Source organism: Oncorhynchus kisutch, linkage group LG13, assembly GCF_002021735.2.
Source record: "Oncorhynchus kisutch isolate 150728-3 linkage group LG13, Okis_V2, whole genome shotgun sequence".
Taxonomy (NCBI): Eukaryota; Metazoa; Chordata; class Actinopteri; order Salmoniformes; family Salmonidae; genus Oncorhynchus; species Oncorhynchus kisutch.
In genome coordinates, this window is record NC_034186.2 from 8,720,238 (window position 1) to 8,748,071 (window position 27,834).

General features: G+C 44.1%; 1 protein-coding gene across 2 annotated transcripts; it reads right to left on the reverse strand.

The window, feature by feature from the left end:
* Nucleotides 1-384: 384 nt before the first annotated feature.
* On the reverse strand, nucleotides 385-27,340 carry nr2f6b (nuclear receptor subfamily 2, group F, member 6b). Of its 2 annotated transcripts, none has more exons than XM_020472758.2 (4): nucleotides 23,662-27,340; nucleotides 11,236-11,330; nucleotides 6,619-7,197; nucleotides 385-3,276 (listed from the first exon to the last, which is right to left on the reverse strand). In XM_020472758.2, the coding sequence occupies exons 1-4, from the start codon at nucleotides 23,925-23,927 to the stop codon at nucleotides 3,002-3,004; spliced, it is 1,215 nt and encodes a 404-aa protein (XP_020328347.1). In that variant the 5' UTR covers nucleotides 23,928-27,340; the 3' UTR covers nucleotides 385-3,001. The 2 variants fall into 2 exon arrangements, with proteins under 2 accessions (XP_020328347.1, XP_020328346.1); XM_020472757.2 differs by having other exon boundaries at nucleotides 6,619-7,200; nucleotides 23,662-24,490.
* Nucleotides 27,341-27,834: the final 494 nt, after the last annotated feature.

The window sequence follows — 27,834 nt, forward strand, 5'->3', positions numbered from 1 at the left end:
CAACTCTGTATCTGACATGGTACAGGCGTCTTCTTTTTATTAAGGCCCTAACCATGTGTGTGAGGTGTATACTTTTGTTTCCAAGTACATTTGTTTAAGACTACCCAGAAACACTCTGCGTGACCCTCATTTAGCCCACTGCAGTAAAAAGTTAACCGGTTCCCATGCTTTTAAAATAACAGTTCTGTTCAAGAAAACACTTCCATTCCATGTTCTGATTCTGTTCCCTGAACCTGTTCCAACCCCTTGTGTTAAAGCAGTTTATGCCACTATTAACACAGCCATGTCTATACTGTAATGCCTTTTTAATGATGCCCGTTGTCCTGCTTTGTGGATAGTCTGTCTATCAGTCACTAACCGAAAGCATTCTCAAATCAACCACAGTAAGAGTACTTATACTTTATTTTTAGTAATGCAAAAATAGCCATGGTCAGCAGTAGCAATTATCTTTACATTTTGGTTTGACATCGCAATAAAAACATGATTCTTATGTAGAACTACACAATGAAGTCGTTAGTCAAAATCCCATCAGAGTAAAACAGATTCTTTGATTTCAGGTATTCATACGTCCACTCTGAGTAAGTCATTTGGCCAAAAAAAAAAAAAAAGAAGCATTGTCACATGAAATTGCAGTCCAGGCCAATATCACTAAGAGTATGCACACAGCCTTGTGCACTGTACCGTAGTTTTACTGTTAATACACAGCATACCCTTTAGTCCTTAAAGGGGTCTGTACCTTTAGTTACATTGTATGACAATCACATGAAATGTCTGATCTGAAAGCAACAGCTTCCCCTAGCCCCCTACCCTTCAGGTCTAAGCAGTACGGTCATGGCTCCACCTAGCCTTCCGATAGGCCTTATGACAAGGGTCAACCCTACAGTTAGTTTACTTTCAGGCTAATGACATAATGCTGGTGTGTACAAGGCTTTCATCCCTTTGTGTTTGTCATCGATCACATCACGGAGGGTTCTTAGTTCCGTTTAAGAATGCAAGGGTTCTATTATCAGGTAATCCACTATACAATCTCTGTCATTGGTATAAACCTTGAGGTAACAACGTATAAGACAGGGGTGACTCGTTGTGACTCAGGATGCGTGTGAGGGGATATCTATCATATACATTCACCTCTGCTAGCTTGTGCAAGTGTTCGGGCACCATAGCATGCACTGTAGCATGTATGCTATTGCTTATACTATGGAGAGAGCCCGCTATTTGCATAACATTCAGAGATTTAACATGACCACATATGCATAATGTACACATGACATTTTACACTATAAGCTCAACATGAATGTAAATCAAACTCAACGATTTACATGAATAGAGAGCTCAGGACAAAACACAATAAAATGGCAGTATGTGGCGTGGCTGTGGCTTCATAATCCCTGTGTCTGAATCTCAAATGGCACCCTATTCCCTTCACAGTGCACTATGTTTGAGTACCAGAGCCCTATGCACTGTAGCTAAGGGGAATAGGGTCCCACATGAGACCCAGGGGCCTAACACAGCAGCCAGAGAGCCACACAGAGCCTGGGGTCAGAGTCGCGTGGGGCGCCATGGGGATGGAGGTAGTAGTGGCAATGGGCCTTTAGTTACAGTCTGTGTTTCAGAGGCCTGTTCTGTGTTTCAGAGCCCTGTTCTGTGTTCCAGAGCCCTGTTCTGTGTTTCAGAGCCCTGTTCTGTATTCTCGAACCCTGTTCTGTGTTCCAGAGCCCTGTTCTGTGTTTCAGAGCCCTGTTCGGTGTTTCAGAGCCCTGTTCTGTGTTTCAGAGCCCTGTTCTGTGTTTCAGAGCCCTGTTCTGTATTTCGGAGCCCTGTTCTGTGTTCCGGAGCCCTGTTCTGTGTCCCAGAGTCCTGTTCTGTATTCTAGAACCCTGTTCTGTGTTCCAGAACCCTGTTCTGTGTTCCAGAGCCCTGTTCTGTGTTTCAGAGCCCTGTTATGTGTTTCAGAGCCCTGTTCTGTGTTTCAGAGCCCTGTTCTGTATTCTAGAACCCTGTTCTGTGTTCCAGAGCCCTGTTCTCTGTTTCAGAGCCCTGTTCCGTGTTTTGTAGCCCTGTTCTGTGTTCCGGAGCCCTGTTCTGTGTTCCGGAGCCCTGTTCTGTGTTCCGGAGCCCTGTTCTGTGTTCCAGAGCCCTGTTCTGTGTTCCGGAGTCCTGTTCTGTGTTCCGGAGCCCTGTTCTGTGTTCCAGAGCCCTGTTCTGTGTTTCAGAGCCCTGTTCTGTGTTTCAGAGCCCTGTTCTGTGTTTCAGAGCCCTGTTCTGTATTCTAGAACCCTGTTCTGTGTTTCAGAGCCCTGTTCTGTGTTCCAGAGCCCTGTTCTGTGTTCCAGAGCCCTGTTCTGTGTTCCAGAGCCCTGTTCTGTGTTTCAGAGCCCTGTTCTGTATTCTAGAACCCTGTTCTGTGTTTCAGAGCCCTGTTCTGTGTTTCAGAGCCCTGTTCTGTGTTTCAGAGCCCTGTTCTGTGTTCCAGAGCCCTGTTCTGTGTTTCAGAGCCCTGTTCTGTGTTTCAGAGCCCTGTTCTGTATTCTAGAACCCTGTTCTGTGTTTCAGAGCCCTGTTCTGTGTTTCAGAGCCCTGTTCTGTGTTTCAGAGCCCTGTTCTGTGTTCCAGAGCCCTGTTCTGTGTTTCAGAGCCCTGTTCTGTGTTTCAGAGCCCTGTTCTGTGTTTCAGAGCCCTGTTCTGTGTTCTAGAACCCTGTTCTGTGTTTCAGACAGGTCATTCAGAGAGGTCATGATACAGATCAGGAAATATACTCCAAGACAAATGAATAATTTCCTTGGAATACACGGACAGCTAAACTACCAATGGTTTGAGTCCAGCTCCATTCACTGGAAGCTCAGTGTTTGACTCTGTGTGAGTGAGTAGCAGTATAGTCCTCCTCTACTAAATCCTCAAGAATTTAGACATTAATGACATCAGTGGCTAATCCCTCTCCATCCCATTCTGGGTTCCAGTTTCCAGGTTCCTCCAGGGTCCTGTGGGTCCCAGGCTCCTGTCCTCACTGCCCAGGGACGTAAGGCCAGCTAATGGAGCTCCCAGAGAGTTGCATGTCCCTGATGAGGGTCTCGATGGGCGTCTTGCCCACCAGGCGCATAAAGAACAGCTGGGAGATGAGGTTGGCGGGCACGGCCCTGAGGGCAGGCAGGCGGAGGAGCAGACGGCCGAAGCGCTGGGGTTGACCCGGGTACTGCATCCTCTCATACTCCATCAGAGCCACCTGGGCCTTCTCCTGCAGAGACTCTACGTGGATGGGGTCTGTCAGACCACACGCATCTGAAGAGGACAACAGAGGACACACAGACAGACGTAAGCATGGATTTAAAGTCAATCAGAAGTTCAGAAATGGTTAGTGCTACAATGGAGAACACAGGCAAGAGCTACAGTGGAGGAGAAAATAATGTCTCACACAGCCTGAGATCAATGAGACATGCTGACTGAAAGAGCAGATGTACTATTGTAGAGTTGTAGGTCCATATTTCTCATTTGGACAGAGATATAATGCTTTAAAAGGCTGTTCATATGAGAAATGCTGACCTACAGACTGACTTTAGAATCTGCATGTCTCATTTTGTCAGATTGAAATACTAGTGGGAGTAAAAATGAACACTCATTCCAAAGTTATGAGCCTGGGCTTGTATCCCACTTCCTCCCATATTCTCTCTTTCTAATCTGAGAGCAGGGAAGAGTTACAGTGACCCGAGAAAGTATTCACACCCCTTGACTTTAAAAAAAATGTGTTGTTGTCACGTCCTGACCTTAGTTCCTTTTTTATGTCTCTATTTTAGTTTGGTCATGGCGTGAGTTCTGGTGGGCATTCTATATTTTTGTTCTGTTTTGTATTTCTGTGTTTGGCCTGGTATGGTTCCCAATCAGAGGCAGCTGTCAATCATTGTCTCTGATTGAGAACCATACTTAGGTAGCCTGTTCCCTGGTGTTTGTGGGTAGTTATTTTCTGTTTAGTGTGTTTTGCACCTGACGGAGCTGTTTCGGTGGTTTCATTTTTCCTCCTCTTGTTGTTTTTGTATTTAAGTGTTCTGTTCTATTAAATATCATGAACACTTACCATGCTGCGTATTGGTCCGATCTCTCATACTCCTCGTCAGAGGAGGACGAATCCCGTTACAGAATCACCCACCACAACCGGACCAAGCAGCGTGGTAATCAGGAGCAGAGGGTTCTGGACTCCTGGGCATGGGAGTAGATTTTGGACGGTAGGGGACCCTGGGCACAGGCTGGGGAATATCGCCGCCCCCGGGAAGAGCTGGAGGCAGCCAAAGCCGAGCGGCGGCATTATGAGGAGCTAGCACGGCAGCGCAACAGGGACGAGAGGCAGCCCCCAAAAATTATTGGGGGGGAGGCACACGGGGAGTGTGGCTAAGTCAGGTAGGAGACCTGAGCCAACTCCCTGTGCTTACTGTGGAGAGAGGTGGACCGGGCAGGCACCGTGTTATGCTGTGACGCGCACGGTGTCCCCAGTGCGCAGGCATAGCCCGGTGCGCTACATCGCAGCTCCTCGTATCGGCCGGGCTAGAGTGGGCATCGAGCCAGGTGCTATGAAGCAGGCTCAGCGCATCTGGTCTCCAGTGTGTCTCCTCGGCCCGGGGTATATGGCACCAGCCCTACGCACGGTGTCCCTGGTTCGCCAGTACAGCTGGCCGGGCTACAGGGAGTATCCAGCCAGGACAGGTTGTGCAGGTTCGGTGCTCGAGACCTCAAGTGCGCCTACACGGTCCGGTCCATCTGGTGCCTCCTCCACGTACCAGGCCTCCGGTGGCAGCCCCACGCACCAGGCTGTCTCTCCGTCTCCTCCCTCCAGGTTCTCCAGCCTGTCCGGCGCTTCCAGAGTCTCCCTCCTGTCCGGAGCTGCCAGAGTCTCCCTCCTGTCCGGAGCTGCCAGGGTCTCCCTCCTGTCCGGAGCTGCCAGACTCTCCTTCCTGTCCGGAGCTGCCAGAGTCTCCCTCCTGTCCGGAGCTGCCAGAGTCTCTCTCCTGTCCGGAGCGGCCAGAGTCTCTCTCCTGTCCGGAGCGGCCAGAGTTGCCCGTCAGTCAGGAGCTGCCAGAGTCGCCCGTCAGTCAGGAGCTGCCAGAGTCGCCCGTCAGTCAGGAGCTGCCAGAGTCGCCCGTCAGTCAGGAGCTGCCAGAGTCGCCCGTCAGTCAGGAGCTGCCAGAGCCGCCCGTCAGTCAGGAGCTGCCAGAGCCGCCCGTCAGTCAGGAGCTGCCAGAACCGCCCTTCACTCCGGCACTGCCAGAGTCTCCTGCCTGTCCGGCGCTGCCAGAGTCTCCCGCCTGTCCGGCACTGCCAGAGTCTCCCGTCTATTTGGGCCCACTGTAAGGGTCCCCAGTCCGAAGTCGGCGGCGAGGGTCGCCACTCCAGAGGCGCCACATAAGTGGGCAAAGACTAAGGTGGAGTGGGGTCCACGTCCCACGCCAGAGCCGCCACCGCGGACAGATGCCCACCCAGACCCTCCCCTATGGGTTTAGGTTTTGCGGCCGGAATCCGCACCTTTGGGGGGGGGGGGGGGGGGTACTGTCACGTCCTGACCTTAGTTCCTTTTTTATGTCTCTATTTTAGTTTGGTCAGGGCGTGAGTTGGGGTGGGCATTCTATGTTTTTGTTCTATGTTTTGTATTTCTATGTGTTTGGCCTGGTATGGTTCCCAATCAGAGGCAGCTGTCAATTGTTGTCTCTGATTGAGAACCATACTTACATAGGTAGCAGAACTGTTTCGGGTTTCATTTTTCGTTCTCTTGTTGTTTTTGTATTTAAGTGTTCTGTTCTATTAAATATCATGAACACTTACCACGCTGCATATTGTTCCGATCTCTCCTCGTCAGAGGACGAATCCCGTTACAGTTGTTACAAATTGGGATTAAAATTTATTTAATTGTCATTTCTTGCCAACGATCTACACACAAAAAATCATGACAGATAAAATACTAATATATATTGATGAGATAAGTATTCAACCCCCTGCGTCAAAACATGTTAGAATCACCTTTGGAAGAGATTACAGCTGTGAGGGTTTCTGGGTAAGTCTTTAAGAGCTGTGAGGGTTTCTGGGTAAGTCTCTAAGAGCTGTGAGGGTTTCTGGGTAAGTCTCTAAGAGCTATGAGGGTTTCTGGGTAAGTCTCTAAGAGCTATGAGGGTTTCTGGGTAAGTCTCTAAGAGCTGTGAGGGTTTCTGGGTAAGTCTCTAAGAGCTGTGAGGGTTTCTGGGTAAGTCTCTAAGAGCTGTGAGTCTTTCTGGGTAAGTCTCTAAGAGCTTTCCCCACCTGGATTGGGCAACATTTGCTCATTAGTCTTTTCAATATTCTTCAAGCTCTGTCAGATTGGTTTTTGATCATTGCTAGACAACCATTTCCAGGTCTTGGGTCTTGCCATAGATTTTCAAGCAGATTAAAGTCAAAACTGTAACTCAACTTCACTGTCTTCTTCACTGTCTTCTTGGTAAGGAACTCAGTGTAGATTTGGCCTTATTGTCCTGCTAAAAGGTGAATTAATCTCCCAGTGTCTGTATAGGGGTCTTGGTTTGGGCCTTAGAGAGACGACCAACCAGTACACTGACCTGCAGACAAGAGGGCGGTGGCCTTAGAGAGACGACCAACCAATACACTGACCTGGAGACAAGAGAGCGATGGCCTTGAGGCAGCTGTACTCTGCCGAGTCCACCTGAAGTCTGGTCAGCTTGTCCACCTGGTCCTGGAACACCCTCACCTGGTCCATGAAGGACACCACCCTCTCTGCTGACATGGGCGAGGAGTGGAAACCGGCGGCGGCCAGCAGTGGGGCCATGTGTAGTGGCAGGGCGGACTGGGCTGCGTTCAGGATGAACAGCTCGCTCCAGCTCAGTCTCAGCAGAGCCACCTGCTCAGAGACGGGCAGCTCAGGGAAGTAGGGGATGTTCCTGGCCCACTCGATGGTGCTGAAGAGGAGGCGTGCCGCCAGCTCACAGATGTTGTCGATGCCCATGACGGAGCCTCCTCCAGCACCTTGCATCTGCTGCTGCTGGCCATACTGGGGACCGTAGCGGCTGCTGGGGTACGGTTCAGCACGGAGCAGCTGGGAGATGAGCTCAGACACAGGCTGGCCGTTGAAGAATTCGCCCCCTACTGGCCCGGCCCCAGTACCACCACCTCCGCCGACCAAAGAAGTGGGACTGATGCCTGAGTGGGATGGAGGTATACGCCCACGCTGGACTGCTGGAGGGAAGAGAGAGAGAGGGAGGAGAGGGGAAGAGGGTTGAGAGAAAGGGCTTTGTAGAGATGATAGAGGCTGATGTAAAATAGGGGACTTTTTAAACTTTTTTTTGATTTGGGAAGGGATGTTAAACTTTTTCTTTTGAGTTGGGGAGGGTTATTAAATGTTTCTTTTGAATTGGGAAGGGTAGTGTGTTTTTTTTATTGTGCACAGAGGAGGATGGTGTTTTTTTCCCTGGTTTACATTGACCCTTCTGCAGGTTTTACTAAATCATTACAGGTTTTACTAAATCATTACCAGGTTTCACTAAATCATTACAGGTTTTACTAAATCATTACAGGTTTCACTAAATCATTACAGGTTTCACTAAATCATTACAGGTTTCACTAAATCATTACAGGTTTCACTAAATCATTACCAGGTTTCACTAAATCATTACCAGGTTTTACTAAATCATTACCAGGTTTTACTAAATCATTACCAGGTTTTACTAAATCATTACAGGTTTCACTAAATCATTACAGGTTTCACTAAATCATTACAGGTTTTACTAAATCATTACAGGTTTCACTAAATCATTACCAGGTTTTACTAAATCATTACCAGGTTTTACTAAAACATTACCAGGTTTTACTAAATCATTACAGGTTTTACTAAATCATTACAGGTTTCACTAAATCATTACAGGTTTTACTAAATCATTACCAGGTTTTACTAAATCATTACCAGGTTTTACTAAATCATTACCAGGTTTCACTAAATCATTACCAGGTTTCACTAAATCATTACCAGGTTTTACTAAATCATTACCAGGTTTCACTAAATCATTACAGGTTTCACTAAATCATTACCAGGTTTCACTAAATCATTACAGGTTTCACTAAATCATTACAGGTTTCACTAAATCATTACAGGTTTCACTAAATCATTACCAGGTTTCACTAAATCATTACAGGTTTCACTAAATCATTACCAGGTTTTACTAAATCATTACCAGGTTTTACTAAATCATTACCAGGTTTTACTAAATCATTACAGGTTTCACTAAATCATTACAGGTTTCACTAAATCATTACAGGTTTCACTAAATCATTACAGGTTTCACTAAATCATTACCAGGTTTTACTAAATCATTACAGGTTTTACTAAATCATTACCAGGTTTTACTAAATCATTACCAGGTTTTACTAAATCATTACAGGTTTTACTAAATCATTACCAGGTTTTACTAAATCATTACAGGTTTCACTAAATCATTACAGGTTTTACTAAATCATTACCAGGTTTTACTAAATCATTACAGGTTTCACTAAATCATTACCAGGTTTCACTATAACATCTCTTCCACCCTAGACATATTTTCTCATCTGCTTGCATGAGTCTCCCCTATATTAAGGTGTTTTGGTGCTTCCAAAACATTTACTATATCACAGGTAAGTATAGTCTAGTCTAACAGTCTAACCTGTCCTCTATCCACCATTCATAGTGACAATAGTGATAGGTGGATTGTTTGCCCAGATCTATAATATGCTAACTAGCATCAAACCACACATAAAATCATTCAAAGCTGCACCAATGTTTTATGTAAGTGGAGAGGCCAGGTAGTCATTGCGCATGAAAGAACAGTGAAGACATGAGACACTCAGCTCAAAACCCTTCCCTAATGATCATGTTTAGGGACAATTCACATATCCTCCCTAGACTAGCCTTACAACAGATAACTGCATGATGGTTTTCAAGTGAGAACAACATTCCACTCTAGGCTGTAAACTGCATTGAAAATGTAATTTGAATAATGGAGCGAAAGCCCTATAATTTGAATATTCCATTCCATTAATTTAATTTGGATCAGTTCTGGGTCTAGAGAGACATAATGAGATGCGCTGTCATAATGTTCCCAGGAAAGTCATGCTCTCTCTGCCTCCAATATAGCCAAAATATTTGTAATTTCACTTTCAAAATGTATTACCTTTTAGGTGTGGCATAAACACAACCAGTCTCAATGTTTTAATCTGATTTAGGCTATTTCAAAATGATCCTGTAGGAATCGTCCAAAATAAAATTCCAGCATCCAAACTGTGCAGATTGTGGTGTTGAAAACGCAAACTATGAAGTTGAAGCTCCCCCAAGTCGGTATGCTTTGCTTATTGGTTGTGGTGAATTGGTGGAAAATTTGTTGCATATATTTTATATAAATATAGCATCAACATTTTGAAAATCGGATTTCCACCTCAGGGTTTTCTTACAAGATGAAAGATATGCTGACAGAGCTGTAGATGCCTAGCCCAAGGGTTTCCCAAACTGGGTCCTGGGGCCCCCTCGTGCACGTTTAGTTTTCTTCTGCCCTAACACTACACAGCTGATTCAAATAATAAACTAATCATCAAGCTTTGATCATTTAAATCCGCTGTGTAGTTTTAGGGCAAAAACCAACATGTGCACCACTTGGGGTCCCCAGGACCCAGTTTGGGAAACGCTGACCCAGCTGATTATTGTCTGCAGCTCTGATCGTAGTGGGGCGGCAGGTAGCCTAGTGGTTAGAGCGTTGGAACAGTAACCGAAAGGTTGCAAGATTGAATCCCCGAGCTGACAAGGTAAAAATCTGTCGTTCTGAACAAGGCAGTTAACCCACTGTTCCTAGGCCGTCATTGAAAATAAGAATTTGTTCTTAACTGACTTGCCGAGTTAAATAAATATACATGTAGTGTCTAATGAAACATGCAAGGAGAGTTAGCTTGTCCGTGGTGGTCGGCGGATCCTCAACCTCCTGGCCCGCAGCCTGCGGGGCGCATGCTGAAGTGTCGAAGTTGATATCCACATTTATAAACACAGGGTAGCTACAGTTACACTATATATATACAAAAGTACAGTATGTAGACACTCCTTCAAATGAGTGAATTGGCTATTTCAGGAGTGATGAGTCACGTTTCACCGTCTGATGGACAAATCTGGGTTTGGCGGATGCCAGGTAAATGCTACCTGCCCAAATACATAGTGCCAACTGTAAAGTTTGGTGGAGGAGGAATAATGGTCTGGGGCCTGTTTTTCATGGTTCGGGTTAGGCCCTGACCTCAACCCCATCGAACGCCGACTGCGAGCCAGGCCTAATCGCCCAACATAAGTGCCCGACCTCACTAATGCTCTTGTGGCTGAATGCAAGTCCCCACAGCAATGTTCCAACAGCTAGTGGAAAGCCTTCCCAGAAGAGTGGAGGCTGCTTATGCAGCAAAGGGGGGGGGACCAACTCCATATTAATGCCCATGATTTTGGAATAAGATGTTCGACGAGCAGGTGTCCACATACTTTTGGTCATGTAGTGTATTTGTGGCCGTAAACACTATTGTGAGGGAGGGTGTCCAATTTTTTTTTCAGTACAAGGGGAGGGTCATGTCAAAATATTTTTTACGTTGGGGAGGGGTGGGGAAGTCTTTTTTTTTAATGACACCTCAAGTTGGACCCACCAACCGGCGAAGGTGATCCAAGCGGTTCCAGGTAATGTGGAAACACTGTGGCCAGGCTTCGTCAGTGCTGTCGTTGGGTGACTCTGACCCCTGAATGAATATCCCTGCTGAATATAGCTCTGGGCTGGTGTCAGCTCAAAGCAGAATACAGGCTTGGTTATTCAACCTTCACACTGCCTGGGAAATGCCTCTGGCACCTAGCCCTGAATGATACGTACTACGTAGTGGTACTTAGAGACTAGGGGTCAAGAGTGTGTTGGTTAGACGATAGAGCTAAACTGGTTTACAAATACTATGCTACATAAAATAAGTATAAAACATGTTTGCATTTATATGAAACACCTTTAAAATAGCGTCGGGGCTTTTAAAAATGAGCTTGATGTAGTTTACAGTGTAAATATGCAAATATTTTGGCCACCTGACAAGAGTTGTGAAATGTCGGCTCTGTTTATAACGGCAGGGGCAAACTATCTTGATGCAGTCAGTTACGATATATGGAACATTTGGATCGGCCTCTGCTTTAGGCATGGTCTGACTGGCGGAGATGTTGTGCAATAGGTAAGATGGGATAGTTACCTTCTTTGCGCATGCCAACACGGAAACATTTCTTCAGCCGGCAGTATTGGCACTGGTTGCGGTGATGCTGGTCTATCTGGCATTCTCGATTCGACCTGCACAACAGAACATTAAACATAGAACTTAGAATGTGTTATCATAACGAATTTAGAACATAGAATGTGTTATCATAACGAATTTAGAACATAGAACGTGTTATCATAACGAATTTAGAACATAGAACGTGTTATCATAACGAATTTAGAACATAGAATGTGTTATCATAACGAATTTAGAACATAGAACGTGTTATCATAACAAATTTAGAACATAGAACGTGTTATCACGTGAATAATGTGAATAACGAGGTACGACTCCGCCTGTAATATTATGATTTTGATTTATAACTGCGGGGGTCAAGTTTACTGTTGAAGCTGCTTCTCTCAACTCTGCCTCACGCCCCACCACTCCAGAGTTTAGTTAGCTTCTTAGTTAGTTGTAAAATACGTTAGTGTTATTAGCCTTAGCCTATTTAGCTAGCTCGAACCAGCTAAACTGCCACAATGGATATCAGAAATTGGCTTTGCCAAAGTACCCAAACAAAGCCAAAAGGAGGAGAACGTCCAACCATCGAGGCCGCCGCCAAGCCTAGCAGCGCTAATGCTGCCGAGCTCCAGCTAGCTCTGCCTGCATAGCCTGATCTTACAAGAAGTTGCAGGACGTCAAGGACGCTGCAACACTTCTGAAAAAAAAGTATGAAACAATCTAGCTGGTTGGTTTTTGATCAAAATCTTGCTTTTAGCGTGTATGATTCTGTCCATGGTGTTGATAGAGCGCAGGGAGATTTCACGCCATTGAACCTGTAACTTCTTGGTTAATAGCATTTGAACGTTTATGTTTACTGTGTTATAGAGTGATATAAGCAGAATTCAATATAATTCAAATGCAAGAACCTAAATGACGCTCCTGGGCAGTAGCTACACATCGTTATGTTTCATCATAGTGCTAGAGGCGTCACTACAGACCCGGGTTCGATCCCAGGATGTGTCGCGACCGGGAGACCCATGAGGCGGTGTACAATTGGCCCAGTATCATCCAGGTTAGGGGAGGGTTTGGCTGGCTGGGATGTCCTTGTCCCATTGTGCTCTAGCGACTCCTTGTGGCGGGCAAGGCGCAGTGCACGCTGACTTGTGTTGTACGGCTGGCTTCCGGGTTAAGCTGGCAGGTGCGGTTTGGCGAGTCATGTTTTGGGGGACGCATGACTTGCCTCTCCAGAGCCCATTAGGGAGTTGCAGAGATGAGACAAGATCGTAATTGGGGAGAAAAAGGGAGTAAAATAAAAAAAATATTCATTCTACTATGGTATTCTTGGTACACTATTTCTTTTCATGGTTGTAAATGGAACTGTGTGCCATATCCCAACATGTTGCTGAAGCCTATAGGCCTATTTACTTGGCAAGACCGCTGTGCATGGCTGCATTTCACTGTAGTAGGCTGGAGGCTGTAGACTGCATCTCACTATAGTATACTGTAGACTGTATCTCACTGTAGTAGACTGTAGGCTGCATCTCACTGTAGTAGGCTGTAGGCTTTATCTCACTGTAGTAGGCTGGAGGCTGCATCTCACTGTAGTAGACTGTAGACTGCATCTCACTGTAGTAGGCTGGAGGCTGCATCTCACTGTAGTAGACTGTAGGCGGCATCTCACTGTAGTAGGCTGGAGGCTTTATCTCCCCGTAGTAGGCTGGAGGCTGCATCTCACTGTAGTAGACTGTAGGCTTTATCTCACTGTAGTAGGCTGTAGACTGCATCTCACTGTAGTAGACTGTAGGCTTTATCTCACTGTAGTAGGCTTTATCTCACTGTAGTAGACTGTAGGCTTTATCTCACTGTAGTAGACTGCAGGCTTTATCTCACTGTAGTAGACTGCATCTCACTGTAGTAGGCTGCATCTCACTGTAGTAGACTGTAGGCTTTATCTCACTGTAGTAGACTGTAGGCTTTATCTCACTGTAGTAGACTGCATCTCACTGTAGTAGGCTTTATCTCACTGTAGTAGGCTGCATCTCACTGTAGTAGACTGCATCTCACTGTAGTAGGCTTTATCTCACTGTAGTAGGCTGCATCTCACTGTAGTAGACTGTAGGCTGTGTTTTGGTTATTTTGATCTCCATTCACCTTTTGTTTACTGAGTTGGACTACTGTTATTGTAACTAGCCTAAATACAGATTGTCATTATTGATCTGATATTTACTTTACTTACTACTTGGTACCACTGGTTTGTTCCATTCGCTTTCATTCGTTAGCATTTGCAGTTGTGTCGGCATTGTTAGCCAAACTGTATGAATGCTTGAATAACAAGGTTACTACTTTCAGCATTTAGTTAGCATTATTTAGTTAGCATTATTTAGTTAGCATTATTTAGTTAGCATTATTTAGTTAGCATGATTTAGTTAGCATTGTTTAGTTAGCATTGTTTAGTTAGCATTGTTTAGTTAGCATTATTTAGTTAGCATTATTTAGGTAAGACAGCTGTGTGTACGGCTGCATTCACATATTACATATTACTGTCATATAGCGTGATATAAGCAGAATTCAATATCATTCCAACGCAAGAACCTAAATAAATGGTGCCCCCTCGCCGATTTCAACTGCCCGGTTACACACTTTATCCTGGCACGGATAGCTGTCTAGACACTGGGTCTGATAGCTGTGTAGACACTGGGTCTGATAGCTGTCTAGGCACTGGGTCTGATAGCTGTCTAGGCACTGGGTCTGATAGCTGTCTAGGCACTGGGTCTGATAGCTGTCTAGGCACTGGGTCTGATAGCTGTCTAGGCACTGGGTCTGATAGCTGTCTAGGCCTGTATAGATGTCTAGATGTGTAGGCATGTATAGATGTCTAGGCCTGTATAGCCGTATAGCCTGTATAATCTTGGTTACCCAGAAGTAAAATTTTCTTGAGAAAGTTTGTCATTTCATATTTTACTTCTGGGGGGGAATGTCCTGTATGATTCAAAATGTAGGAAACAGATTAAGAGCATTTGAACCACTGTGTAGTAAACTGTACAGTAACAGGTCAATGGACAGAGAGAAGGGAAAGTTAACCATAGGAACGTTATCATTTGGGTCATTTGTAAAATGGCGGTATTCAATCTGAACTGGATAACAAGTAAGCGTAAATCTTCCCATGCAGCATTTTTGAGACAATGTGCAGTTGAGCTTATTTTCCCTTCACACTGTAAACATAGAGTAAACATAGTGTAAACACTGTAATTATAGAGTAAACATAAAGTAAACATAGTGTAAACACTGTAAACATAGTGTAAACACTGTAAACATAGAGTAAACATAAAGTAAACATAGTGTAAACAAAGTAAACATAGTGTAAACATAGTGTAAACACTGTAAACATAGTGTAAACACTGTAGACATAGTGTAAACGCTGTAAACATAGAGTAAACATAAAGTAAACATAGTGTAAACATAGTGTAAACACTGTAAACATAGTGTAAACACTGTAAACATAGTGTAAACATAGTGTAAACACTGTAAACATAGTGTAAACACTGTAAACAGTGTAAACATAGTGTAAACATAGTGTAAACACTGTAAACATAGTGTAAACACTGTAAACATAGAGTAAACATAAAGTAAACATAGTGTAAACATAGTGTAAACACTGTAAACATAGAATAAACACTGGAAACAGAGTAAACAAAGTGTAAACACTGTAAAAAATAGTGTTAATGTTGTAAACATAGTGTAAACACTGTAAACATAGTGTAAACACAGAGTAAACATGGTTTAAATGCTGTCAACATAGTGTCAACAAAGTCAACATAGTGTCAACACTGTCAACATTGTGTAAAGACTATAAACATAGTGTCAACACTATAAACATCGTGTCAACACTGTCAACATAGTGTCAACATAGTGTCAACACTGTCAACATAGTGTCAACACTGTCAACATAGTGTCAACACTATTTATGCTGCAGTAGTTTATGTGTCGGGGGGCTGGGGTCAGTTTGTTATATCTGGAGTACTTCTCCTGTCCTATTCGGTGTCCTGTGTGAATCTAAGTGTGCGTTCTCTAATTCTCTCCTTCTCTCTTTCTTTCTCTCTCTCGGAGGACCTGAGCCCTAGGACCATGCCCCAGGACTACCTGACATGATGACTCCTTGCTGTCCCCAGTCCACCTGGCCATGCTGCTGCTCCAGTTTCAACTTCCACCTGACTGTGCTGCTGCTCCAGTTTCAACTGTTCTGCCTTATTATTATTCGACCATGCTGGTCATTTATGAACATTTGAACATCTTGGCCATGTTCTGTTATAATCTCCACCCGGCACAGCCAGAAGAGGACTGGCCACCCCACATAGCCTGGTTCCTCTCTAGGTTTCTTCCTAGGTATTGGCCTTTCTAGGGAGTTTTTCCTAGCCACCGTGCTTCTACACCTGCATTGCTTGCTGTTTGGGGTTTTAGGCTGGGTTTCTGTACAGCACTTTGAGATATCAGCTGATGTACGAAGGGCTATATAAATCAATTTGATTTGATTTGATTTGAACACTGTCAACATAGTGTCAACACTGTCAACATAGTGTCAACACTGTCAACATAGTGTCAACACTGTCAACATAGTGTCAACACTGCAACCACCAGCTCCATGAATCTAAACATGCATTCTTACATCACAGGACCAATATTTGTTTATCCCTGACAGCACTGAAACCTGTTTGGCAGCTTTTTAATTGAATATAGCCCTTAGATAGTAAACAATAAACAAAGGGTCATATTCCTCAGGAGTGTGATGTGGTAGTGCAGTCAATATATTATTGACTATAAACTAGGTGGGAGTGGGAAAGGCACATTTGTATGGTTCTGATAAAAAAACATATGTATTTTGCCATGTGTATATTATACACCTGAAAATCTAAAACATAAACCTGAGTTAAAGCTGCAACACAGCCTAACCCAGAGTGGAATCCCCTAAGGGAAATATGATCTAACAAGTTACAGGTTCTATATTTATGCTGTACCTATGATTTATACAAAGGGTGTGTCTTAACCAATGCTGATTGGTTAAAACCCGCATTCCAGCCAGTGTCTATTCCACAAGTTACCACAGGCTAAATCTATGACGTTAAAATGCCTATTTACTCTGTTCCATCTGACTGCGCAATCCACTGTCTCTTCAGCCCAGCCAGGCAATTTATAAACTCGATGTCCACTATATAAAGCATCTAGACATTATTTATTTTAGACTAACATTTAGTTATCAACAGTGTAAACCTTGCTGTCTGTCTCTCCGATATTTGCAACATTGTTTCAATATTCAAATTCGATTTCCAGCTGCCCCATAGTAATGAACGTGTCGGGACTCGGGACGAGACAGATAGGCATGCAACGTTTCTCCGCCAGTCAAAATCATGAATCAGCTGGCATAATCTTTATGGATATATACAAAGAAATGGAAATGGAAAAAAGTGCAGCTAGTTTGCAGTCTTTCCAGCTTCAGTTTGAATCCCCGCATCCCTGGGAGGGGTGCGTCACCTGAGTGGGTTGAGTCACTGATGTGATCATCCTGTCTGGGTTGGCGCCCCCCCCTTGGGTTGTGCCGTGGCAGAGATCTTTGTGGGCTATACTCAGCCTTGTCTCTGGATGGTAAGTTGGTGGTTGAAGATATCCCTCTAGTGGTGTGGGGGCTGTGCTTTGGCAAAGTGGGTGGGGTTATATCCTTCCTGTTTGGCCCTGTCCGGGGGTGTCCTCGGATGGGGCCACAGTGTCTCCTGACCCCTCCTGTCTCAGCCTCCAGTATTTATGCTGCAGTAGTTTATGTGTCGGCGGGCTAGGGTCAGTTTGTTATATCTGGAGTACTTCTTCTGTCCTATTCAGTGTCCTGTGTGAATTTAAGTGTGCTCTCTCTAATTCTCTCTTTTTCTCTTTCTTTCTTTCTCTCTCTCGGAGGACCTGAGCCCTAGGACCATGCCTCAGGACTACCTGACATGATGACTCCTTGCTGTCCCCGGTCCACCTGGCCGTGCTGCTGCTCCAGTTTCAACTGTTCTGCCTTATTATTATTGGACCATGCTGGTCATTTATGAACATTTGAACATCTTGGCCATGTTCTGTTATAATCTCCACCCGGCACAGCCAGAAGAGGACTGGCCACCCCACATAGCCTGGTTCCTCTCTAGGTTTATTCCTAGGTTTTGGCCTTTCTAGGGAGTTTTTCCTAGCCACCGTGCTTCTACACCTGCATTGCTTGCTCTTTTGGGGTTTTAGGCTGGGTTTCTGTACAGCACTTTGAGATATCAGCTGATGTACGAAGGGCTATATAAATAAATTTGATTTGATTTTGATTTGATTTGAAGTGACTGTGTTAGCTGTGTTGTTGGCCAGCTCCTCTGAACAACAGTGTCCTGACGAGAGAGCACTTTTTTTTATGCCAGGTGAAATTGCGCCTCATTAGCTCATTGCTATGGATGTATCCAAATAAATGTCACTAGAAAACAGCTTAAACAAATGCAAATGTAACTACTTTGCTGTTATTCTGGCTGATTTTTTCCATGTGACTGTAAATTAGCTGTAGATGACTAGCTAGCAAGCAAGAGATAAGAATGTTGCCAGCCAGTAAGGAAATGTAAACATTTAGAACGAATGACTTGGTCGCGTCCATAGATCCAGAACGAAAATACTGAACAACTGAGTCGCATCTCTAACCAACGACCAGCCGGCTTAGGTAGCAACCCTAGATTTGTGTCGGGACTATATCTTGTGGAAGGATGAAATAGTATGAATAAATCCTACAAATATATGTATTTTTTATCATTATTTGAATATGTTGGTAACCCGTTGTATAAAGGTGATAATGCCCTCATAGCCGGTGTTTGGAGGATATATTGGTACGGTTTGCAGCACCCGTGCCAATATGTCCTCCAAACACTGGCTTAGAGGGCATTTTCACTTAAATGAACACCATGAACAGAATATGAATTTTTGAGATCCTAGTACACAGTAACTTTTGACATTAACTTACGTGTTTCTTGTACTTTTTCCAAACCTTCTTTTTTTATTATTATGTTATTGTTCTGCACATGAACATATTTTCTTGTGATTATACAGAGAGGCTGCACCTACCTGCAGAGACGCCGGAAAATGTGTGGCGAGACAGAATTTGCACCAGTGCTTTTCAATATGACCACTTTCAAAGCAGCAGCACTTTTCAGCGCATTTTCACAGTTCTACATTTACCTGCCATGTCACAGTCTACCATTGAAACAATTGAAGATTAAAATGCAGAAAAATTGTGGCACTGGGCGCCATTTAAAAAAAGATATGAGCATGGCCTTACTTGTATTTGTATTTATTATGGATCCCCATTAGTTCCTGCCAAGGCAGCAGCTACTCTTCCTGGGGTTTATTATGGATCCCCATTAGTTCCTGCCAAGGCAGCAGCTACTCTTCCTGGGGTTTATTATGGATCACCATTAGTTCCTGCCAAGGCAGCAGCTACTCTTCCTGGGGTTTATTATGGATCCCCATTAGTTCCTGCCAAGGCAGAAGCTACTCTTCCTGGGGTTTATTATGGATCCCCATTAGTTCCTGCCAAGGCAGCAGCTACTCTTCCTGGGGTTTATCATGGATCCCCATTATTTCCTGCCAAGGCAGCAGCTACTCTTCCTGGGGTTTATTAAGGATCCCCATTAGTTCCTGCCAAGGCAGCAGCTACTCTTCCTGGGGTTTATTAAGGATCCCCATTAGTTCCTGCCAAGGCAGCAGCTACTCTTCCTGGGTTTATTAAGGATCCACATTAGTTCCTGCCAAGGCAGCAGCTACTCTTCCTGGGGTTTATTAAGGATCCCCATTAGTTCCTGCCAAGGCAGCAGCTACTCTTCCTGGGGTTCAGCAACATTAAAATAGTTACACAACTTTAAAAACATTACAACACATTCATAATATATTTCACAACACACTGTGTGCCCTCAGGCCCCTACTCCAATAACACATTCTACTGTTTGCATCAGTTACCAGATGTGGGATAGAGTTCCATGTAGTCATAGTCTGTTCTGGACTTGGGGACTGTGAAGAGACCTCTGGGGACTTGTAGGGTATGTCTTGTAGGGTATGCATGGGTGTCTGAGCTGTGTGCTAGTCGTTTAAACAGACAGCTCAGTGCTTTTCAACATGTCAATACCTCTCATAAAGTAGTGATGAAGTCAATTTCTCCTCTACTTTCAGCCAGGAGAGATGGACATGCATATTATTAATGTTTGCTCTCTGTGTACATCCAAGGGCCAGCCGTGCTGCCTTGTTCTGAGCCAATTGCAATTTCCCTAAGTCCCTCTTTGTAGCACCTGACCACACGACTGAACAGTAGTCCAGGTGCGACAAAACTAGAGCCTGTAAGACCTGCCTTGTTGACAGTGCTGTTTAGAAGGTAGAGTAGCTCTTTATTATGCACAGACTTCTCCCCATCTTACTACTGTTGTATCAATATGTTTTGACCATGACAGTTGGTCAAACTGTCAATCCAGGGTTACTCCAAGGAGTTTAGTCACCTCAACTTGCTCAATTTCCACATGATTTATTACAAGATTTAGTTGAGGTTTAGGGTTTAGTGAATGATTTATCTTAAATACAATGCTTTTAGTTTTGGAAATATTTAGGACTAACTTATTCCTTGCCACCCATTCGGAAACTAACTGCAGCTCTTTGTTAAGTGTTTCAGTCATTTCAGTTGCTGTAGTAACTGATGTGTTTAGTGTTGAGTTATCCGCATACATAGACACACTGTATTTACTCAAAGCCAGTGGCATGTCCTTAGTAAACATTGAAGAAAGTAAGGGGCCTAGACAGTTGCCTTGTGGAATTCCTGATTCTACCTGGATTCTGTTGGAGAGGCTTCCATTAAAGAACACCCTCTGTGTTCTGTTAGACAGGTAACTATTTTTCCACAATATAGCAGGGGGTGTAAAGCCATAATACATCGTTTTTTTTCCATCAGCAGAATATGATCGATAATGTCTAAAGCGGCACTGAAGTCTAACAAAACAGTTCCAACAATCTTTTTATCATACATTTCTCTCAGCCAATCATCAGTCATTTGTGTAAGTGCTGTGCTTGTTGAATGTCCTTCTCTAGAAGCATGCTGAAAGTCTGTTGTCAATTTGTTTACTGTAAAATAGCATTGGTATCTGGTCAAACACTATTTTTTCCAATACTTTACTACGGGTTGGTAACAGGCTTATTGGTCAACTATTTGAGCCAGTAAAGGAGGCTTTACTACTCTAAGGTATCGGAATTACTTCTGCTTCCCTCCAGGCCTGAGGGCACACACTTTCTAGTACGCTTAAATTGGAGATATGGTAAATAGGAGAGGCAATATTGTCCTCTATTATCCTCAGTAATCTTCCATCCAAGTTGTCAGATCCTGTTGGCTTGTCATTGTTGATAGACAACAATTTTTTTTTTCACCTCTTCCGGACTCACTTTACGGAATTCAAACGTACAATTTTTGTCTATTAATAATTTGGTCATATATACTTGGATGTGTCACACAAGCTCATAGATCGGACCCACCGAGTGCTGAAGCGTAAGAGTTGTCTGTTGCTCGGATACAACATGTTCCAAACTGCATCTGGAAGCAACGTCACATGAACTGTTCATCGGGAGCTTCATGAAATGGGTTTCCAAGCCTAAGATCACCATGCGCAATGCCAAGCGTCAGCTGGAGTGGTGTAAAGCTCGCCGCCACTGGACTCTGGAGCAGTGGAAATCCGTTCTCTGGAGTGATGAGTCATTCTTTACCATCTGGCAGTCCGACGGACAAATCTGGGTTTGGCGGATGCCAGGAGAATGCTACCTGACCAAATGCATAGTGCCAATTGTTAAATTTGGTGGAGGAAGAATAATGTTCTGGGGCTGTTTTCATGGTTCGGCTTAGGCCCCTTAGTTCCAGTGAAGGGAAATCTTAACGCTACAGCATACAATGACATTCTAGACAATTCTATGCTTCCAACTTTGCCCTTTCCTGTTTCAGCATGATAATGCCCCCGTGCACAAAGCAAGATCCATACAGAAATGGTTTGTCGAGATCAGTGAGCAAGACCTTGACTGGCCTGCACAGAACCCTGACCTCAACCCCATCGAACACCTTTGGGATGAATTGGAACGCCGACTGCGAGCCAGGCCTAATCGCCCAACGCCAGTACCCGACCTCACTAATGCTCTTGTGGCTGAATGGAAGCAAGTTCCCGCAGCAATGTTCCAACATCTAGTGGAGAGCCTTTCCAGAAGAGTGGAGGCTGTTATAGCAGCAATGTTCCAACATCTAGTGGAAAGCCTTCCCAGAAGAGTGGAGGCTGTTATAGCAGAAAAGGGGGAGGGGGGGGGGGACCAACTCCATAATAATGTCCATGATTTTGGAATTAAATGTTTCACGAGCAGGTGTCCACATACTTTTGGTCATGTAGTGTATCTCTCGCGCTCTCTCTCTCTCTGCTGCTTCTCCTTCATTTGTAAATAAATGTATTTGTTCAAAGCTGTTCAACTATTGTTTTTCTGTCTCTTTGAGTCAATTACTCACCACATTTTATACAATGCAGTGCTAGCTAGCTGTAGCTTAAGCTTTTAGTATTAGATTCATTTTCTGATGCTCTGATTGGATGGACAACATGTCAGTTCATGCTGCAAGAGTTCTGACAGGTTGGAGGACGTCCTCTGGAAAATGTCATAATTACTCAATAAGTCTATGGAAGGGGGTGAGAACCATGAGCCTCCTAGGTTTTGTATTGAAGTCAATGTACCCAGAGGAGGACGGAAAATAGCTGTTCTCTGGCTACACCATTGTGCTACCCAGTGAAGTAAAATACTTCAAAGTACTACTTAAGTCGTTTTTTGCGGTATCTGTACTCTACTTTACTATTTATTTTTTGGAAAACTTTTACTTTTACTTCACTACATTCCTAAAGAACAGAATGTACTTTTTACTCCTTACATTTTCCCTGACACCCAAAAGTACTCGTTGCATTTGGAATGTTAAGCAAGGACAGGAAAATGGGCAAATTCACACACTTATCAAGAGAACACGTGGTTATCCCTTCTGCCTCTGATATGGCGGGCGGACTCACTAAACACAAATGCTTAATTTGTAAATGATGTCTGAGTGTCGGAGTGTGTCCCCTGGCTATCCAAACATTTTAAAAACAATAAAATGGTGCCATCAGTTAGTGATTTATACTTTTACTTTTAATACTTAAGTATATTTTTGCAATTTATTTACTTTTGATATTGAAGTATACTTCGAACCAAATACTTTTAGACTTTTACTCAAGTAGTATTTTACTGGATGAATTCAACTTTAGCTGGAGTCACTTTCTATTAAGGTATCTATACTTTTACTCAAGTATCACAATTGGGTACTTTTTCCACCTAGTGTGCTGCCCTACAAAATGCTGTTGAGACTACTGTAGACCTTCATTGAAAAACAGTGTCTTTTAATCAGTTATTTGGTGACGTGAATATATTTAGTATAGTTGTATCTAAAAAGGAAACCTTTTTTTACGTTTCACTATTTTTATTATAATGAAATTCACTGAGTAGCATGGTCCACCTCTTCCTTCTCTGACGAGCAGCCACTGCTGAGCAATATGATTGGCTATTCATTCAAGCACCACTTCGCTCTTGCGTATCACAATTTCTCGAGCACTGAGCAGTACGCGACGTAAATTGATAGCTACGTTTACACAGCAAAGGTGAGCTGTCCTTAGCAAAAAAGAAGTGCCCGTCAATCTACTCGCCGAACTTATTTCATTTAGGCAAAGTGATTTACAAAAGTAAACATTCAATAGTGAACATACCGACAATGTGGTGGCTACTGTTGAAAGCAAAATAAAAATCACTGTAGCGTTGATCTTGACAAGCATACTGTTGACAGGTCAGTATCTCTTTTGGTACGTCATTGTCTTAAAGGGGCAGCATCCTATTTTAAAATGTAAAACAAAACAAAAAACGTCTCAAAAAGACGTTAGAAAGACTTTAGAAACAAACATGAATGTGATTAATTAATACCATGACATTCTAAAGATATAGAATAATGACTTGCATTGCTAAATTATATGAATCAGCTTTTTAATCACAATAGCCAAATGTAGCCTATTAATATCTGAATATAGAGAGGAAGCATGCCAATCTATAGGCCCTGCATGAGCCCAATCCGTTAAAAAAATACACCATGTCCCCACCAGTAGAAATTCTGTTCGGGCTAGCAGATTTTTATCCAGCTGGCCCGGTTGGATTAAGTTTGAACCCTGTCATAGCCTACGAATAGGACCCAGAGTTTTACACAAACAGGTCATGAGATCAAGAAAAACTCCAGGCCCCAGAAAAGACGTGCCACAAATTTAGCCACAGCACTTTTGATCCAGTGGTGCCACCTCTGCCTACCTGCAGGAGTAGTTGAGGTTCCTTCTGATGCTCCTCTTGAAGAAGCTCTTGCAACCCTCGCAGGTGAACACCCCATAGTGTTTCCCACTGGACTTGTCCCCACACACCACGCAGTCCACCACGCACGCCTTGTCTTCGTCTCCCACCTCCACATCGCTCCCGGCCTGGGGCGAGCCCTCCTCATCTCCACGCAGGTAAGCCTTCTCCCCACCCAGTCCGTTGGTCTCCCGGTTAGGATTGCCCCATCCCCCGCTCACCATGGCCATATCTGAGCTAAACGGCCGACACACACACTCTCTCTTACACACGCCTGTCCACTCACCGAGTGCTCTCCTCTTTTCTCTGAAAATCTTCAGCTATAACACTTTAGTTTCTAATCATACTAAATATGTTTTTGAGTTCACTTCCAGGAAAAGTAATAGAGTTGACCTCTTTCCCCTTCTGTCTCTGTGAAATGACCCGGAGGTCCCTCTCACTGCTCTACTTCTCTACTGTCGCTCTCCTTTTCTTCTCCTTCTCTCCCCTGTCTTTCCTGTGACCCAAGTCAATGACTCCTCCTAAAAGTTCTGACACAACGAGCGGTTCAGAGTTCAGGAGGGGGAAAAGGGTGCAGCCTGCCCTTTCACAGAAAACAATACATTACACTTAGAGGCTTAGGCTCTCTCCCCCTCTCTCCCTCTCTCTCTGTCTCTCTCTCTCTCTCCCCCTCTCTCTCTCTCTCTCTCTCCCCCTCTCTCTCCCTCTCTGTCTCTCCCTCTATCCCTCTCTCTCTCCCTCTCTCTCCCTCTCTCTGTCTCTCCCTCTCTTTCTTTCTCTCTCTCTCTCTCTCTCTCTGTCTCTCTGTCTCTCTTTCTCTCTTTCTCTCTTTCTCTGTCTCTCTGTCTCTCTCTCTGTCTCTCCCTCTATCCCTCTCTTTCTTTCTCTCTCTCTCTCTGCCTCTCCCTCTATCCCTCTTTCTCTCTATCCCTCTCTCTCTCTGTCCCTCCCAGAGGGAAAAAAACACCACTTCCGTAGGATTACTTTACTACTTACGAACTAGTCAGACCAGTTCTGGGCTGTGTAGAAAGTGCCATCTATCTATCTAACAGGCAGAAGCACAGTTTTAGCTCAGCAGTTAGAAAACAGAGAACTCATTTCTGTCAAGAATTTCAGATACAAGCAGAGATTCAGAGAATGCTAGAAATGGATTTCTGTCATTCAACCCCCATTAGAAGGTTGAATGACTTTGTCTTTGGTCTGTTGCTAGTAGTCTATGTTTGGTTCACAGTTTACACATGCTCACACCCTCACAAACTTGTATAAACAGCACTTTTGGTTTCACTAGCTTGGCAGAACTATCCTATCTCCCCAGACAGCCAATACTCAAAGACAATAGATGAATCCAGAGAACAACCATACTGAATCTATAGGCAGACTGAATCTATAGGCAGACTGAATCTATAGGCAGACTGAATCTATAGGCAGACTGAATCTAACACTCCCTGAATCTACAGGCAGACTGAATCTATAGGCAGACTGAATCTACAGGCAGACTGAATTTATAGGCAGACTGAATCTATAGGCAGACTGAATCTAACGCAGCCTGAATCTACAGGCAGACTGAATCTACAGGCAGACTGAATCTAACGCAGCCTGAATCTACAGGCAGACTGACTCTACAGGCAGACTGACTCTACAGGCAGACTCAATCTATAGGCAGACTGAATCTACAGGCAGACTGAATCTATAGGCAGACTGAATCTACAGGAAGACTGAATCTACAGGCAGACTGAATCTATAGGCAGACTGAATCTACAGGAAGACTGAATCTATAGGCAGTCTGAATCTAATGCAGACTGAATCTATAGACATACTGAATCTAATGCAGACTGAGTTGAATGCAGACTGAATCTAATGCAGACTGAATCTATAGGCAGACTAAATCTAACTCAGACTGAATCTAACGCAGACTGAATCTATAGGCAGACTGAATCTATAGGCAGACTGAATCTAACGCAGACTGAATCTAATGCAGACTGAGATGAATGCAGACTGAATCTAATGCAGACTGAATCTATAGGCAGACTGGATCTATAGGCAGACTGAATCTATAGGCAGACTGAATATAATGCAGACTGAATCTAATGCAGACTGAATCTATAGACAGACTGAATATAGGCAGACTGAATCTGTAGACAGACTGAATCTAATGCGGACTGAATCTATAAACAGACTGAATTTAATGCAGACTGAATTTAATGCAGACAGAATCTATAGGCAGACTGAATCTATAGACAGACTGAATCTATAGGCAGACTGAATCTATAGGCAGACTGAATCTATAGGCAGACTGAATCTATAGGCAGACCGAATCTATAGACAGACTGAATCTAACGCAGACTGAATCTATAGGCAGACTGAATCAAATGCAGACTGAGACGAATGCAGACTGAATCTATAGGCAGACTGAATATATAGGCAGACTGAATCTATAGGCAGACTGAATCTTATGAAGACTGCATCGAATGCAAACTGAATCTATAGGCGGAATGAATCTATAGGCAGACTGAATCTAATGCAGACTGACTCTATAGACAGACTGAATCTATAGGCAGACTGAATCTAATGCAGACTGACTCTATAGACAGACTGAATCTAACGCAGACTGAATCTATAGGCAGACTGATTCTAATGCAGACTGAATCTATAGGCAGACTGAATCTAATGCAGACTGCGTCAAATGCAGACTGAATCTATAGGCAGACTGAATCTATAGGCAGACTGAATCTATAGACAGACTGAATCTAACGCAGACTGATTCTATAGGCAGACTGAATCTATAGGCAGACTGAATCTATAGGCAGACTGAATCTATAGACAGACTGAATCTAACGCAGACTGATTCTATAGGCAGACTGAATCTATAGGCAGACTGAATCTATAGGCAGACTGAATCTATAGGCAGACTGAATCTATAGGCAGACTGAATCTATAGACAGACTGAATCTAACGCAGACTGATTCTATAGGCAGACTGAATCTATAGGCAGACTGAATCTATAGGCAGACTGAATCTATAGGCAGACTGAATCTATAGGCAGACTGATTCTATAGGCTTGCTATTTAAAACACAGAAATGATAAAACAGCTCCTTCTGGTCCTGCTAGTCTGGGAAAGTTCAAAGTGCAGTGATGTCCCCTTGCTCTGTCTGTTGTGAAGCAGCATCTGTTTCTTGTTCCTCTCTTGCGCCCATATATCTGTGGCTTCAATAGTTCAAACCACCAGAACAAACGCAGTGAAAACACAGTTGAAAAAAGGAGGAAAATACTCTCTACTATCCCTTAAACAGAATGCAAGTTCCTCCTAGCAAGTCTCCCCTCTTCTCTCTCTTTTTCTGTCTCTTTCTCTCCCTTGTTTTGTCAGTGCTTGTCCATCCAGCAGTAACGACTCGAGGCCCAAGTCTCTCTGCATTCCCTTAAGCACAGTCACAATCTCCTTCCTCCTGCTCTCCTCCGGCCCCGGCTTGAATAAATTAGGCAAACCAGCGGAGGGAAAAACACGGTCACAGACGATAGCCAAAGCTAGCTGCTGAGGTGTAGCGCAGTCTTAACAGCCTCTTCTGCTGGTCTTCTCTCTCTCTCCCTCTCTCTCTCTGTCTCTCTCTCCCTCTCTCTCTCTGTCTCTCTCTCCCTCTCTCCCTCCCTCCTTTCGCCCAGTGAGTGAGTATTGGAGCATGTGTCTGTGTGCTCAAGCCCTCTGGTTGCCATGGCACTCATTGCCTTATAAGGCCATTGGAGTCAAAGAGCAGAGAGTGGGCTGTAGAGGGAGCTACACTGGAGGGCTCTCTCTCTCTCTCTCTCTCTCTCTCTCTCTCTCTCTCTCTCCTCTCTCCTCTCTTCTCTCACTCTACACACACACACACACACACACTCACACTCACACTCACACACACACACACACACACACACACACACACACACACACACACACACACACACACTCACACACTGACACACTCACACACACACAGAAAGAATGCGGCTCCCTGCTCGCCCCCTTCTCTAACTAAGCCCTGACCCCAGGATGCCTCCTAGCACTAGGGGAGTTAACCCCGACAGTGCCAGCAGACGAAAGGGGGCCGCTGGCCAGCACACCAGGCACCAGGCGCATGGCAGGGCTTTTTTTACTCCAGTTT